Raw genomic sequence first — 16,323 nt, forward strand, 5'->3', positions numbered from 1 at the left:
TTCATCTTTTAGTTGAAGAAGAAAATAGTGTGTATATACGTTGTATCACTCCAAGAACTCATGTTAACAATGTGCTCATTACTCGTTTCATATTTTTCAATTTATAACTAATATTTCTAATGTGCTCACTACTTGTCTCATAATTTCTTATTTATAACTAATATTTTTAATTTTATTTGGATGTTTTGATAAATTTATCTACAATCTATTTTGAGATTCAATAAAATATTTTACTCTTTTTTGTTGTAATTTTGAATAGTCTAATTCATATTTTTAAACTGACATTTAAATTTTAGACTATTTATTAAATTAATATAATTAATACTGTATAATATTTATTTTATAATTAATGATAAAATTAATTGATTTAATTTTTATTTAGACAATATTAAATTTATATAAATTTTTATCAATTTTAACAGTTTTTTTTTAAACCAGAGTAAAAATTGTGTTTTTTTAAAGAGGCTTACTTGATAGACTTACTTTTTGGCCGGTTTTGAAGAACTGACGAAACGTGTTTTCTTTATCTTCATAATTTTCCAATTAGGAGATAGTTTATTTCACTTTCTATACACGTTCGTTATGCATGTCATCGTCCCTCTTATACACAAAACATTGAGACCACATTGAAGACATACGCTTGCACGCGCACCTGTTTTTTTTCTTTTTTTCTTCTCCCTCTTGAGCAATGCATGCGCACCTAACTAATTCTCAACTTTTCAATAATTTAATGGGTTTCGTATAGTCAGTCTAGTTTGGAAGATAATAATAATAATAATAATAATAATAATAATAATAATAATAATAATAATAATAATAATAATAATAATAATAATATCTTTCTCGAACAACTATCATTATTTTAGAAATATAATTGAAAATGTATCTATGAAATGATTTGTTCAAATTATAAAATAAGTAATATAATTGTTAATGATAAATTATTTAGAAAGTTTGAGTTTAAATTCGAAAAAAAATAATCATTAGATTGTATTTACATTTTTAGTGTATTTCGAATGAAGATAATTTCTTTTTCTTGAAATTCATAGGTTATATAAAAAATCTCTCTTAATAATTTATTTAATCTACATTCTTAATTTTTATTTAAGTATATTACAGTTAATCTTTAATATGTTTTTCTACTGATCGAATATTAGGAAGTCCATATCACCATTGTGGCATTGACCAAATAAAATTTATAAATAATGCGACGACCATCTTAGAGCTAATTGAATATTTTAATGAGTTTAAGATTAAGTCAAATTTATTTTTGGTTTAAATCAATTAATTAATATGTGGACTTCATGTCATTCCAATTTTAATTTAAATAATTTATAAACTTTTATCTCATGGACAAACTCTAAATTATCAAAATCATTTTTCTTTAAAATTTAGAAGATTAAGATACAAATAATCATCATAAAAAGTATTAATATAGAAAAAAAAGTGGTAGTGTGTACAATTTTAAAGGGACTATAAACTTAGAATAAAAAAAATACTTCATCCCTCATAATAAGTGTCATATAATATAAAAAAAAAATTTAAATATGTCTTTGGTCCTTGTAATTATATATTTTTTATTTTATTTTAGTATTCGTAAGTTTTTATTGTTTGGTTCGCATTATTGCAAATATGATTTCATTTTAAAATAATCTTTTAGTCCAACTTCTCTTATAAAAAATCTAACACCGTCTTGAAAGATTCTTCTAAAAATAGAGATTAAATTTTGCAGTAAAATAAGTTGTATGAAGAACTAATTTTGGTTCCTTCATCTACCATTCCACAATTTCACCACCGCACGCACTTTCTTTTCCCTTTCACTCCAACTTCAACTTCTTCCTTCCTCAACAGTTCCACTATTTCATTCACCATGCTTCCTTTTCTCTTTTTCACCATCTTCAACTACAATTCCAACTTCAACAACCTCACTATTCACCTCTATTTTACCATCACCACTCTTCATTCTCATCAAATTACGTGAACGAAATTCCTTTATTTTAACATCGATTTTCCTCTCATTATTAGGGGGAGCTTTTTGATTTGAGAGTCTAGAAGATCGTCTTAGCGACAAAACCTTGTCGTTTAACCAGGGTGATTTCCTAGCAACAACGGTAGAGTTTTTTGATTGAATTGAAAATGTCTTTGTGAATTTAGATTTTGGAGTGATGGGGTTGTTGTTGTTGTGTTGAAGGAGGAGGAGTCTTGGTGATGGGATGGTTAGTGAGTTCACGGTGGTGTAGTTTCTGTTAAGCATTATCACTAATACTTGGTGGGACCAAAGACATATTAATGGTGTTAGAGTTTTGTAATAGAAGTTGGACGAAAATATATTTTAAAATGAAATTATATTTGCAGTGATGTGAACTAAACAAAAAACATATAAGGACTAAAATAAAATAAAAATTATAATTGTAAGAATCAAAAATATATTTAAATAAAATAAAATAAAATTGTTTCTAAAAGAGAGTGTCACTTTTAATTTCTAATGCGATTTTAATTGTTTTTTTTTTTTTAATATGTAATCTCTAATTAAAATTAGAGTATTAGTAATATACTCTTTAATGCACACACTCTAATACACTCTCTTATATTGCATGAAATAATACACACAAGTCTCATCAAATATGGTCACATTTAAATTTTGTGAAACTCACGTGAATTTTAATTAATAAAAGAGATTGTGTTATAAATTATCTTAAAGAGTATATTGATAACATTATTCTTAATATTATATGCATTACCCCAATATTATTTTCTACTTTACATTTATGATGTAGATAATACATCAATAATATTTTTTTATCAACTAACAAAATACATGTGCATTCACATGGGTTGTGCAGTCTTTACATATTTTGAAGTACTGCGATATTTGATCAAGTAAATTTTATGTAAGATCCAATTTTGTAAATTGTGTTTTTAAATATTTGATCTATACAAATGTTTTCCTCTAAAATCTTTCATTTTAATTATCGTTGACAAATATTTGACATGTATTTGGATCTGTCACATTTGTCCCAAACACTTTTGTCTATATTAAATTAAAAACAAAGAATTAAAGAAAATCGAATTAAAACATAGTTTTGACTAATTGATAATAATATTATAATAACAACAAAATAAAAAACTAATTGATACAATTATCCTTTAAGAATTGGATTCAAAATCATTCATAAATCAAAAACTATTGATAAATGTTATCTCAATATAATGTCCGTCTCTCGCTTAGATTTTATGAATACAAATTTTAATTTTATCATCAATTGCTCATTTTTTTCCATGAATATCAATGTCAATAATTTTATCACCAATGATTTACTTTGTCTCGATTATACCAACTCAACTATATTTAAATAAGAAATATAAAATAATTAAAGTCAAATTGAATTAAAACATATTTTCGAATAATAGATAATATTATTTTTGAAAAATACATAAAATAAATAAATACAATTAATTATTAAGAATTGGATTCAAAATCATCCATAAAAGTAAAAAACCATTGAAAAATGTTTTTTTTGGCTTATTAATATTGTTTTTGTTTATTAAATGGCTTAATATGTCTATAATTTTATTGCAGTGGGTTATTTTAATTTTATTACTCTGACTTATTTTATCTGACGTATATCAATGTTAATAAATTATAATTAGTATATTAATGTCATTAATTTTATGATAGATAGTTCACTTTGTACTATGCATACCAAAAAAAGTATATTAAGTTGGAACTACAGAAGAGTTATAAAAAAAAAAATTGAATTAAAACACGTTTTTGACCAATTGATAATATTGTTCTTTTTTTGAGCTTTCTAATTGAAGACTTTAGGACTATTACTTTTTAAGTGAGCCTTCTAAACATCCTTCAAATTTTTAAGTGAGTTTTCTAGCAGTTTAATTTTTAAGTTATAGAGTAATTTTCAAAAAATTAAATTAAATTATTTATTATAATTTAAGATGCTTATTTTGATGTTATTAGTTTACAAATGGATAATTTTTTAGTGATAATTAACTTAAAAATTATGTTTTAATTGTTCATCCAACTTCCCATGTTTGCTATTTTTTTTTTTTTTTTTTGACTTTCTATTGATTTCTAACTTTTGGTAATGACTTTGTGGTCAGGTGAGCAAACGTGGGGAAGAATAAGCAACCTTAAATTATTTTTTTGTATTAGTTGATAAGGAAACTTATCATATAAGAGGACTATTATAGTGAAAGTATGAGAAGAATAAATCATAGTCATTGATTAAATCATGAAGGTTTATAATTAAAATAAAAAATCTTGTGACAATTTTTATTATAATTATCTATGTATAGTTGTATGGTTAAAATTTAATCATTTCACCCTCTCATATTAAAATTTACTTTTACTTAATATAATCCTTAGTCGAAAAATTCATATTTTTTTAGCAATAAATAATTTTTATTGTGATGAGTCTTTTTATATTTTTTAGCAATATATAACTAATTTTTGTTTCAAAAATACTTGAAAAAAAATATGAATTTATATTTACTCTAAAATATGAATATATATTTATTATTTTTCTTCATTGTTTTTATATTTTTACTCCTCTATTTTAAAAAAATGAAAATGAAAAAAGTTATGTATGACTTTTTTAAAATCATTTATATTTTGTGAACAAAAGAAATTTATAAAATTTTAACTTGACATATTATTATAATCTTTTTATTTTCTTCATAATTTTTCTTGTTGAGCCAAACAAAACTTTTTTTTAAGAAATAAAAACTTTTTTTTTATTGAGTTACTCTTTATTTAGTTATTAATAATAAAATAATTTAATGCGATAAAAATATTGAAAGAGTAGTAAATAGAAAGAAAATAAAATTTAATGAAGGATGAAAGAGTAGTAAATAATAAGAATAAAAAAGAAAAGTAAATGTACAACTTTATATCACATCAATTTTAAATGACATCGAACCAACACTTTAATACTCTTACGATTAATAAAATAAAATAAAATTTTAAAGTTTTAATAAATAGACTTTTTTTAGATAGTATATAATATGATAATATATTATAGTATTTTTTCTTTCAAAATTTATTTAAAATAGTCAAATGACGTGGGACACAGATTATTTGTAAGGCCTATTGTCATATTTACACATTAATTTTTCAAACATTAAAATATATGTGATGCTTATATAACAATGATGTACACAGCATTTTTGTATATATAATGTGCAATAGAAAACTTCTTAATCAACTGTTTTCAACTACTCCATCATATATCCACATTATGTTAGCGTTATCACCTCCTCTATTCTCAACAATTGGATGGCCCTTTGAGGAGCCTATAAGTCATAACCAGCAGGATTACTTTTACAAAGCAACCGATCAATTATTTAATTTTCATCATCTAGTTGAGGAAGAAAATTCAACTCCCTCACAAGCCACAAGCAGCGACCTTAGCATGGTCAAGAAACTTATCCACAATGCTAGTGAACGAGATCGCCGCAAGAAAATCAATACTTTGTATTCTTCACTTCGTTCACTTCTTCCTGTGGCAGAACAGATGGTACTTAATTAACCCCCTCTCTCTGTCTTTGTGTGTTAACTTTTTCTTCTTCAAAATCACCTTCATTCCTTTGTGTTAATTTTAAGGAGTACTAAAACTCCTACAAAATTTTGGATTTGGGTTATGTACATTAACAACTCAGTAACAGTATATAGTGGCACTTTTAAAATTTTCAAAGCCTTAAATACATTATTTTAAAGACTATTTTTTTATTTGGTTTATTTACGAGTGCTTTTAAGACATTTGAAAGATGAAAATAATCTTATAGTACTAATTTCCTTTTTATGTGTACATTGCAGAAGAAGTTGAGCAATCCAGCAACAATTTCACGAGTCCTAAAGTACATACCTGAGTTACAGAAGCAGGTAGAAGGACTACTTACGAGAAAGGAGGCGATTTTATTGAAACTATCTCCACAAGTAGATGAGGTGAAGAGTAAAGAATCTGAAAGGAAGAAACATAGTAAAAACTCTGGTTTTGTAGTTTCGACAAGTAGACTCAATGATAGTGAGGCTGCTATTCAGATTTCATCTTACTCCATCCACAAAATTCCATTATCTGAGATCTTGATGTGTTTAGAAAATGATGGCCTTTTGCTGCTAAATATTTCTTCCTCTCAAACCTTTGGAGGGAAGGTCTTTTATAACTTTCATTTCCAGGTGTGTTAATTTTCACAATATTTCTTAGATTTTTTAAAATAACATACGTTATTGATTGTGTAATCATTTTATAATTTCTGTTGCAATCAATTCGTAAGATTACAAAATTAACATTTCTTATTAGCTACTCGTGTAAAAGTTATTTACTCTGACGGCGTACAGTCTTTTTTTTTTTCCTTATAAAAGTAAGATGATATTTTATTTATAAAAGGAGTTTAATGAATATGTAGCGAAAAATTAAATTTTCTTTACACATGCATTAAATTATACTAGTATATGATTATGATATTACTTTATTAGGGATCTAATTAATTAAAAATGCCTTTTGGGGGACTTTTGCAGGTGGATAAAGAACAGAGATTAGAATCCGAGATTTTCAGTGAGAAGCTCTTAGCAATAATTGAGACGAAGGGGAATTTTCAAGTCAATTGAAATTAGTTACATTGGCTTCAATTATGATCAATAATCAAATGAACTGTACTGCTCTTATATGGAATTAGATGCCTATTAGTTTGTGCATATATGTTAGAAGCATGAATTTTATTGGTCATTACATTAAAACTGGTAGAAGGAGGGTAGTGCATATTTTTTAGAAACTTTTAATATATTATGATGACTAGTATATGTGGAAACCTAAATGTTAGACTCGACCTCTGTAACCAAGCGAAGCAACATATATGATCTCTCTTTCATTTTATTACAAAGAGAAAGCAGAAGTATATGTGATAGGATGTTGTAGTAAACAAAATGGATAGTGGATTGGTTGTTATACAATTCACTAACACGTCCATATGATGTACGCACTAATATTATTATTTTGCTATATATTGATATATCATTATCATTTATGTAGTGGCCTATCTTTTTTTGAACAATGACCTCTATTAATGGAAGAGATAAAATAGCAGGTTAAATTAGTATAGTTTGAAGTGAATGTGCCTTGTGAAGTGAATGTGAAGTAAAATGAATCTCATCTCATTCATTGATCAATCACGGGCCTTATAGGCTACATACAAGACAAGCTAGCTGATCAGCTCATACACACTGACCACAAGCTTAATTATGACTCACAAGCTTATAAGGTTTACAAGCATACATCTACACATGCTTATGAAGCTGGCTAAGCTAACACCTAACAAATCCTCCCCTAAATTGAATATTACACAAAACAAACAATTAGTTTACTTAGTTGACAGACTGCACATGCCTAACTTGTCTCTTAACTTGCCAAAAGACTCAAGTTTTGAAAGGCTTAGTCATAATATTAGACAGTTGGTCTTGTGTATTGTGTCAGTTGAATTACTCCATCTTTGGTGAGGTCACGAAGGAAATGGTATCTCACATCAATGTGTTTGCTTCTACCATGTATCACAGGATTTTTTGATAGCTTGATTGAAGAGCTATTGTCATTGAAAATAGTAGTGCGTTCTTGTTGAACCTGTCCAAGTTGAGCCAGTATTCTCCTAAACCAAATACCCCTAACGTCCACATGATGCTGCAGCTGTAAACTCTGCCTTTATAGTGGAGAGAGTCAAAATTGGTTGTTTCTTTGATGACAATGGAATGACACCTGATCCACGTTTTCCTTTCTCATATAAAACACCAAGACTCATAGTACCCTTCAACTACCTGGGCACTCTTTTGGCAGCTGACATATGCACCTCAGTAGGTCTTTCCATGTATCTAGCAATCAAGCACACAACAAATGTCAAATCTGGTCTTGTTGCAAACAGTGCATTAGACGTCCCCCTATCTGTTTGTATGTAGTTGCATCAACAACCATTCCATGTTCATCTTTGACAAGTTTGCATCCAGGAACAATTGGATTACAGACTATGTGGCAGTGTTCCATACCAACCTTTGCAAGATCTCCTTGGTATACTTCTGTGGATGAATAAAACGAAAGAAATACGGGAAAAAAAACGGAAAAGAAAGACCACGTGCAACTAACTCTTTTACACTCCAACCAACTCTCAACAAAAAACTGCAGTGTTTTCTAGAGAAACAATGAGGACCCTGATACCAATAGTGAATTAAAATGAATCTCATCTCCTTCATTGATCAATCATGGACCTTATAAAGGCTACATACAAGACAAGTTGATCAGTTCATATTCACTGGCTACTAGCTTATGACTCACAAGCTTACAAGCATATGATGTTGGCTAAGCTATAATCCCTAAAAGTGAAGCTATGGTTTCTTTTCTTTCTTGACATATCGAGGTATTGGTATGTCAGAACACTAATTTTGAAAAGAGGAAGAAGAGAAACAACCACAATAGGGTTTCATAACATAGAATGAATCAAACTAAAGTTAATAAGGTTACAATGAGTATATATACAAGAAAATAGAAAATATCTAAAATACCCTTACTACTAATATATAATAACATTATCTAATATCTCCCTTCAAACTCACGATGCATTAACATGGAGCATCGAGAGTTTGTCAACTAAAAAACGGAAACGTTTAATGGAATGCATCTTTGTAAACAAATCAGCAATCTGTAAAGAAGAAGAAACAAATGGTAGAGTAATAGTTTCATGCTAAAGATGATGACGAGTAAGATGACAATCAATCTCAATGTGTTTGGTGCGTTCATGAAAGACCGAGTTGTGAGCAATTTGAATAGCACTCTTGTTATCGCAGTGGATCGGAGTTGGCTCAGAAAGAGAGATACCCATATCAGACAAAAGCCAACACAACCAAATTATTTCAGCGGTAGTGGATGCCATAACACGATACTCAACTTCTGTAGAGGAGCGAGAGACAACGTCTTGTTTCTTACTCTTCCAAGAAATAAGAGAGTCTCCAAGAAAGATACAAAACCCTGTGGTGGATTTACGGTTAGTTGTATCACCAGCCCAATCAGCATCAGAATAAGCTCGTAACTCCAATGAGGAGGACGATGGAAAGAGAAGACTTTGAAATTGAATTCCTCGAAGATAACAAACAATCCGAAGAACTGTTGCCCAATGTATTGTAGTGGGAGAGACAACAAACTGACTAACAACATGAACAACATAAGCAATGTCAGGTCTGGTAATCGTAAGATACACTAAGCTGCCAACCAAAATATGATACAAAGTGGAATCTGGTAAAGGAACACCATCCGAGGGAGCATATTTTACATTCAACTCAAGAGGAGTATCTGCTGCTCTAGTATCAGAAAGACAAGCCTGATCAAGAATGTTGGCAATGTACTTGGATTGAGAAAGAAGGTAGCCTCTAGGAGAGTAGGCGACTTCAATCCCCAAGAAATAGCGAAGAGTTCCCAAATCCTTCATCTCAAACTGTTTGGCTAACTGGAATTTCAACTCATTGATTCCACTAACATCATCACCTGTAATAATCATATCATCAACATATAGAGAAAGTATAATGCGACCATTTAGTGGTTGACCTTATAAACAATGCATAATCATGTTCACTAGAGCGAAAACCAAGAGAAGTGATCACAGTAGAGAATTTCTCAAACCAAGCTCGAGCCTTTTTTAACTTACATACTTCCCCTGGATTATGAGAAACTCCTTGTGGAGGGACCATATAGACTTCTTCATGAAGCTCACCATTTAAAAAGGCATTTTTGACATTCATTTGGGAAATATGCCATTGACGAATAGATGCAACTGCAATAAGAGTACGAATAGTGGTCATCTTGGCTACCGGAGCAAAATTTTCTTCATAATCCATACCATATTGTTGAGAGAAACCCTTAGCAACAAGATGTGCTTTGTAGCGCTCAACTGACCCATCAGACTTAGTTTTGATCTTGTATACCCAACGAGACCCAATAGCACGTTTTCCAGGAGGAAGAGGTACTAATTCCCAAGTGTTGGTTTTGTGCAATGCAGATAGTTCTTCTGCCATAGCCTGCTGCCAAAGAGGATCAAGAACAGTCTCTTTATAGGAAGAGGGCTCAGACAAACTCTGAATAGAGGTTAAGAAAGAAGCAAACGAAGCTGGGTAAGTTGAATAGACAAAATCAGGTAACTAAGTAGACTTACGTTGACAAGAAGGGTAACGAGGAGGATCAACAATCACAGGAGGTGGTTGGACAACCAGAGGGACAAGAGGGATGTCATCATGTGGAGTAGTAGTATTTGTCCTGCAATTCTCAACATTACAATCACTAGAAGCTCTATAATTAGGACCAAACGGATCAATATGGGTTAGTTCAGAATTCTTAGTAATATGAGAATAAGAGGAAACAGAGTAAAAATGGATGTGCTAAAAAAACAACAACATTACGAGATACATAAAGTTTTCTTGCATGAGGATCATAACAACGATAACCCTTTTGACCATCCCCATAACCAAGAAAAACACACATGGCTGAACGAGAAGACAACTTACTGCGCTCTACTTGAGGGCGAAGAACAAAACAAGTAGAACCAAAAACTTTCAAAGAATAGTAATCAGGGGTAGAAGCATACAATTTTTCAAAGGGAGACAAACCTGATATGATAGAGGATGAAATTCTATTAATAGCATGAACAGTAGTAAGAACTGCTTCTCCCCAAAACTCACAAGGAACTGAAGCGGACAATGAAAGGGAACGAGCAGTCACTATAATGTAACGGTGTTGTTGAGACAAACTCTCTATTTTAAAGTTTTGATGAAAATAAACAAAGGTTAATTAAGAATGTTAATTATGATTCTAAATGTTATGTTAATTTAACTTGTGTTCTTGAGTGGATTTAATTAAGAGCAGAATCAAGCAAATACAAGAAAAGACAACAACAAGATCATTCTGCATCATAAACAGAGAATGATCTTCAGCTTCACCGAATTATCCATCACAGCAAGTTGGTCAAATCTTTTCTATCCATGTGATAAAAAGTTTGCTCTGGAAATCTTTCATATCTAATAAGTACACGGCAAGGAACAAGTACGAATAATCCAGACTAAAAAAGGATACTTGATCACAAAGATCAAAGGGTTCAAAGATGGACAAAAGTCATGACGACCTAAGAATTCCAAAATTCAAATGTCAAGAAAACTTGATCAAACTGGGTATATGACAAGACAAGAACAAAGGAAATACAGAACATTTAAAACGGGAACTCCAGAATGATTATTGAAGCTCAAGAAAGTTCAAACTGATAAAACCAAGAACGTTAATCATTCTCCGTTTTCTGCACATCAACAGCAGCTTTGCATTCTCTCTGTTTCAGTCTACAATTCGTTTCTAATCTTCTCCAACCTTCTCTGGTTACACTCAAGACTCAAGGCAGATAATGTACCATCCAAGATCAATGAAGAAACGTCAAAGAAAGGACTGAGATGCTTTAAATGCTAAACCATTAAAAGTCAAAAAGCTATTTCAAAGAAGGATTATTTTTATTCTAAAAATAATGGTTCAGTCAAAAAACATAGTTTCTCCAACAGCTCTTGTACCTTCATTCAAGTACATCTACAACCTATAAATAGAAGGCGGATCAATATGGGTTAGTTCAGAACTCTTAGTAATCTGCGAATCAGAGGAAACAGAGTAAAAAGGAATGTGCTCAAGAAAAACAACATTACGAGATACATAAAGTTTTCTTGCATGAGGATCATAACAACGATAACCCTTTTGACCATCCCCATAACCAAGAAAAACACACATGGCTGAACGAGAAGACAACTTACTGCGCTCTACTTGAGGGCGAAGAACAAAACAAGTAGAACCAAAAACTTTCAAAGAATAGTAATCAGGGGTAGAAGCATATAATTTTTCAAAGGGAGACAAACCTGATATGATAGAGGATGGAATTCTATTAATAGCATGAACAGCAGTAAGAACTGCTTCTCCCCAAAACTCACTAGGAACTGAAGCGGACAACAAAAGGGAACGAGCAGTCTCTATAATGTGACGATGTTTCCTTTCAGCAACTCCATTTTGTTGAGGAGTATCAGTACAAGATGTTTGGTGGCGAGTGGCATCATAAGCAAGTAATTCAGAAAATTTATTAAAGGTATATTCACCACCTAAAGCACAACTAAAATACTTTATAACAGAGTTATGTTGAGTTTTGACCATTGCACGAAATATATGATAAATGTCAAAAAATTCAGATCGATTTTTCATAAGATAAACCCAACAATAACGAGTGTAATCATCAATAAACGAAACATAATATCTAGATCCACCTTTGGTGAGAACCAGTGATGGACTCCAAACATCAGAGTGAACTAAATCAAAAGGCGCATATGAAACAGAAAAACTTTTACTAAACGGTAAAGTTGGAAATTCAACAAGTTTACAACCACAACAATCTGAGATATCATAGGGTTGTAACTTTCCTAAGGCTCCAGTAGAAGCCAAATATTTTAATCTAGAAGCAGAAACATGTCCAAGGCGAGAATGCCATAAATAAAAACTAGAAGATAAGGAATTTAAGCGAAAACTAGATAATAAGTCAGCAGTAGTTGTTGAGGCTGCAGTATCTGGGAGTCGTAGGTCATCCAAAACGTAAAGTCCCCCCTGTCTATGGCCTATCCCAATCAGTCTCCCGGAATGTGGATCCTGCATAAACCAAGAAGTGGAAGAAAACATAACTGAATAACCGAAATCACATATTTGACTAACAGAAGCAAGACTCAAAGTAAGATTAGGAATATAATAAACATTAGAAAGAGACAAGTTAGGTGTGGAGACAGAACCAATGCCTGTTAGTGGCATAGGAGTGCCATCAGCAGTCATAACCGACACAGACGAGGCAGGTTTCACAGACACAAAAGATTTATCATCGTATATCATATGATGAGATGCTCCAGAATCAAGAATCCATATGGAAGGAGATATACCTGACATACCAGAGGAGTTCAAACCTTTAGAAGAGATGGCAGACATGGCATGTGATTCAATGGCAAGAAGTATTTGAAGATGTTCTGCAATATCAGATATTTGGGAAGCAGTCTCAGATGAGTATACAGAACCAGAACTAGAGCCAATGGTAGGAGGAGCAGAAACAACAACTTGGACGATGGCCCTCTAAAATTATTCTTATGTGTTTTCCCCAATTTCGGACAATGTGCTTCCCAATGACCTTTTTCTTTGCAGAATGCACATTCATCATTACCAAGCTCAACTCTCCCTTGAGATGTTTTTTTTTTTTTTGAACAGGAGCAACAAAAATTGATGGAGGAGTTGAAAGAATTCCATTATCTAACACACCAGACTGAGTCTTAAGTCTGATTTCTTCTGTCAACAATTCACTTACTACTGATTCAACATTAGGAAGGGGGGAACGATGCAAAATACCCCTACGAAGGCCCTCAAAATCATCACGAAGAGCCATTAGAAACCAAACCAGACGTTGCTCTTCTCTTTGATCAATGTATGCTTTAACAACTTTCAACTCAGGTGATTCCATAAGAGCCAATTGATCCTATAGATTAGTCATTGCCGAATAGAATTCCTGAATGGTCATACTGTTCTGCCTAAGGGCTCTAATATCACTTTCCAATTGATAACGTTTTGCAAAGTTAGACTGAACATACAAACGTTTCAAGCGATCCCAAATCTCTTTAGCAGTATCATATTTTGCTAGTTGTACTCCTATAGACAACTCAACATAATTATTAATCCAAGTAATAATTTTTTAATTACTAACATTCCATGTTTTCAGATCTATTGCATATTGAGTTTCATCCTTTTTATCTGTAGGCTTAACAAAAGTTCCATCAACAAAACCCCACATATCTTTTCCAATCAATTTTTTTTTCATCACATAACTCCAATAAGAGTAATTTTGTTCATTGAGGTGAACACTAACAGCTTGAAGAGAATCATCCTTAGCACCAGCCATAACAAATAATGACAGGAAAATACAACAAACACAATCACTAAGACAAAATAAATTAGGGATAACCTGGTGCTGTGCGAGGACGATTTCTCCCTCTCCAGACATCATATCGCCGATCCGACCGTTGAAGACAACAACCTAAATGTTTAGACACTGATGTCCAAAAATCCGCCCGATCCAACGGTTAACGAATGCGCAATCGATGTTTTTCTGAGAGTGATTTAACAAAATCGGGAATAGGGTTACTCTTCTCTTTTCTCTTTTGGTGATTGTCTTCATATCAAAATAGCCTCTCTCTTCTTTACGGTAGATCCCAAAATCAACCAAAGCTCTTTGATACCATGTTAAGAATGAAAAGAGGAAGAAGAGAAACAACCACTCTAGGGTTTCATAACATAGAATGAACCAAACTAAAATTAATATGGTTACAATGAGTATATATACAGGAAAATAGAAAATATCTAAAATATCTTTACTACTAATATATAATAACATTATCTAATAAAGGTATTGGTACGTTAGAACACTAATTTTGTCCACTGATATTTCACATTTGATGTACCTTCAGCCAATACGGTAGTATTAATTAGAAGAAAATATTAAACACATAACCTTAAGCTCCAGGAAATTAAATTTTCAAAGTATAAGCCCTTCACAAGTAGGCAAGGAAAAAAGGGCTGCAATCGGGTTAATACGCAGTCAATAAAAAATGCATCGTGCGATTTATCTTAAGGTCAATATTCTTCCACGTATATTCTTTTTATAGAATCGTTATTGTGTTTAATTAGTTGGCAATGCAGCAAATCTGTATTCACACAACTCTAAAGTCTTTTTAAAAGAGAAGGTAAATTCTACCCTAATTAACTCACACAACTCTGAAGTCTCAGGTTCGAACCTAGGACAAGACGTCTAATCTAACAATATCGGCATATGTCAGTTGAATTAGGACTTAAAGACTCTCTCCATTTTCTTACATAAATCAACATCACTATTGATATATTTTAGTGTACAAATCTATTATATATATTTAAAACAGACCCTCGCCACCTCACCCTGAATGCCACCTTAGTCCATTTCATCCACCTGTACAAATTTTTTCAACATCAGCCAAAAATCTGATGTGGACCCCTCCTCCTTTCTCCCCTCTCAATTATCATCTCCTGATTTCTCCCCTCTCAATCATCCTCAATGCCTAATCTCTTTCAATCTTGCTCTCAATCCCTAATATCCTAATCCTAATATCAATCCCTAATATCCTAATCTCTTTAATCCCCCTCTCTCCCGATACCATTCCTCTCTCTTCGCTCTCCGCCCCAAAACTGACCCACCGCAAACCCACTGCACAGCGCCCATTCGCTTCGCACGCGGGAAAGCAACGAAGTCGCATGAGAAGGCAAAGCATGCAAAATCCTCTCTCTTCGCTCTCTGCCCCAAAACTGACCCACCGCAAACCCACTGCACAACGCCCATTCGCTTCGCACGCGGGAAAGCAACGAAGTCGCGCGGGAAGGCAAAGCATGCAAAATCCTCTCTCTTCGCTCTCCGCCCCAAAACTGACCCACCGCAAACCCACCGCACAGTGCCAACCTGGTCCTCCCATAGCTGTTGATCATCAACATGCATTTTCACATCGTATTGGTCGCGGTCCGCCAAACATGGACCGAGTTCCGTATCCTCGTGGTTATGAAGGACCGCATTCTCCAAGATCATGGAATTCTCAGGTTAGTAACCCTTCTCATTGTGCCTACCCTAACCCTTTGTGCATTCAAGAAGGATGTTATAACCCTTTAGGTGTGTGTTTCAGGCAGTTAACAGAGGAAATCCAGGGACAACAGCTGATACATTTAATTTGCCTTCAAGAAATAACACTCCTGGGATGTGAGTTCAGGACTTCTTTTTCCCTTTTAATGTGACCATATATTTTACTTGATATTTTATAGTGATATTGTTATTTTACTTGATATTTTATAGTGATATTGTGTTGTTATTTTCAGGAATGGAAACCAATCACAGAATCCAAATAGCTCAACCTTTGAGATCACCATCCCTCATATGTATTTGATCCATGTGTATGGATAGAACAACAGCAACCTGAATCAAATTCAACAGGTGTGTTTGAGATTATTTTTTAAGATTTTTAAAAAAAGTAGAAGTTATTTGATGTTGTTTATCATATAAAAATCTTTGTTAAAAAATCATCTATTAAAAATAATTTTGTAGAATTACTCAAAACAGCTTTTCATTTGAAGTGGTCTTTAGTTCTCATTTTTTTAACAATCTGTAATAAACAGATGAAAACTCTTCAAAAATGTAACATATTTGTCATATATCTTATTA

The 16,323-nt window shown here is 32.0% G+C and overlaps 2 protein-coding genes across 2 annotated transcripts; both read left to right on the forward strand.

The window, feature by feature from the left end:
- The first annotated feature begins 5,180 nt into the window (after positions 1-5,180).
- Positions 5,181-7,041, forward strand: LOC101491521 (transcription factor ORG2-like). The gene is made up of 3 exons (XM_004513143.4): positions 5,181-5,534; positions 5,834-6,193; positions 6,536-7,041. Exons 1-3 carry the CDS (start codon positions 5,196-5,198, stop codon positions 6,623-6,625), a joined length of 789 nt encoding a protein of 262 aa, XP_004513200.2. The 5' UTR covers positions 5,181-5,195; the 3' UTR covers positions 6,626-7,041.
- Positions 7,042-15,371: 8,330 nt separating this feature from the next.
- LOC113788201 (uncharacterized) lies at positions 15,372-16,065 on the forward strand. Its single transcript, XM_027337714.2, has 3 exons — positions 15,372-15,707; positions 15,791-15,864; positions 15,981-16,065. Exons 1-3 carry the CDS (start codon positions 15,372-15,374, stop codon positions 16,063-16,065), a joined length of 495 nt encoding a protein of 164 aa, XP_027193515.2.
- The last annotated feature ends 258 nt before the right edge of the window (positions 16,066-16,323 follow it).

Source organism: Cicer arietinum, chromosome 4 (assembly GCF_000331145.2).
Source record: "Cicer arietinum cultivar CDC Frontier isolate Library 1 chromosome 4, Cicar.CDCFrontier_v2.0, whole genome shotgun sequence".
NCBI lineage: Eukaryota > Viridiplantae > Streptophyta > Magnoliopsida > Fabales > Fabaceae > Cicer > Cicer arietinum.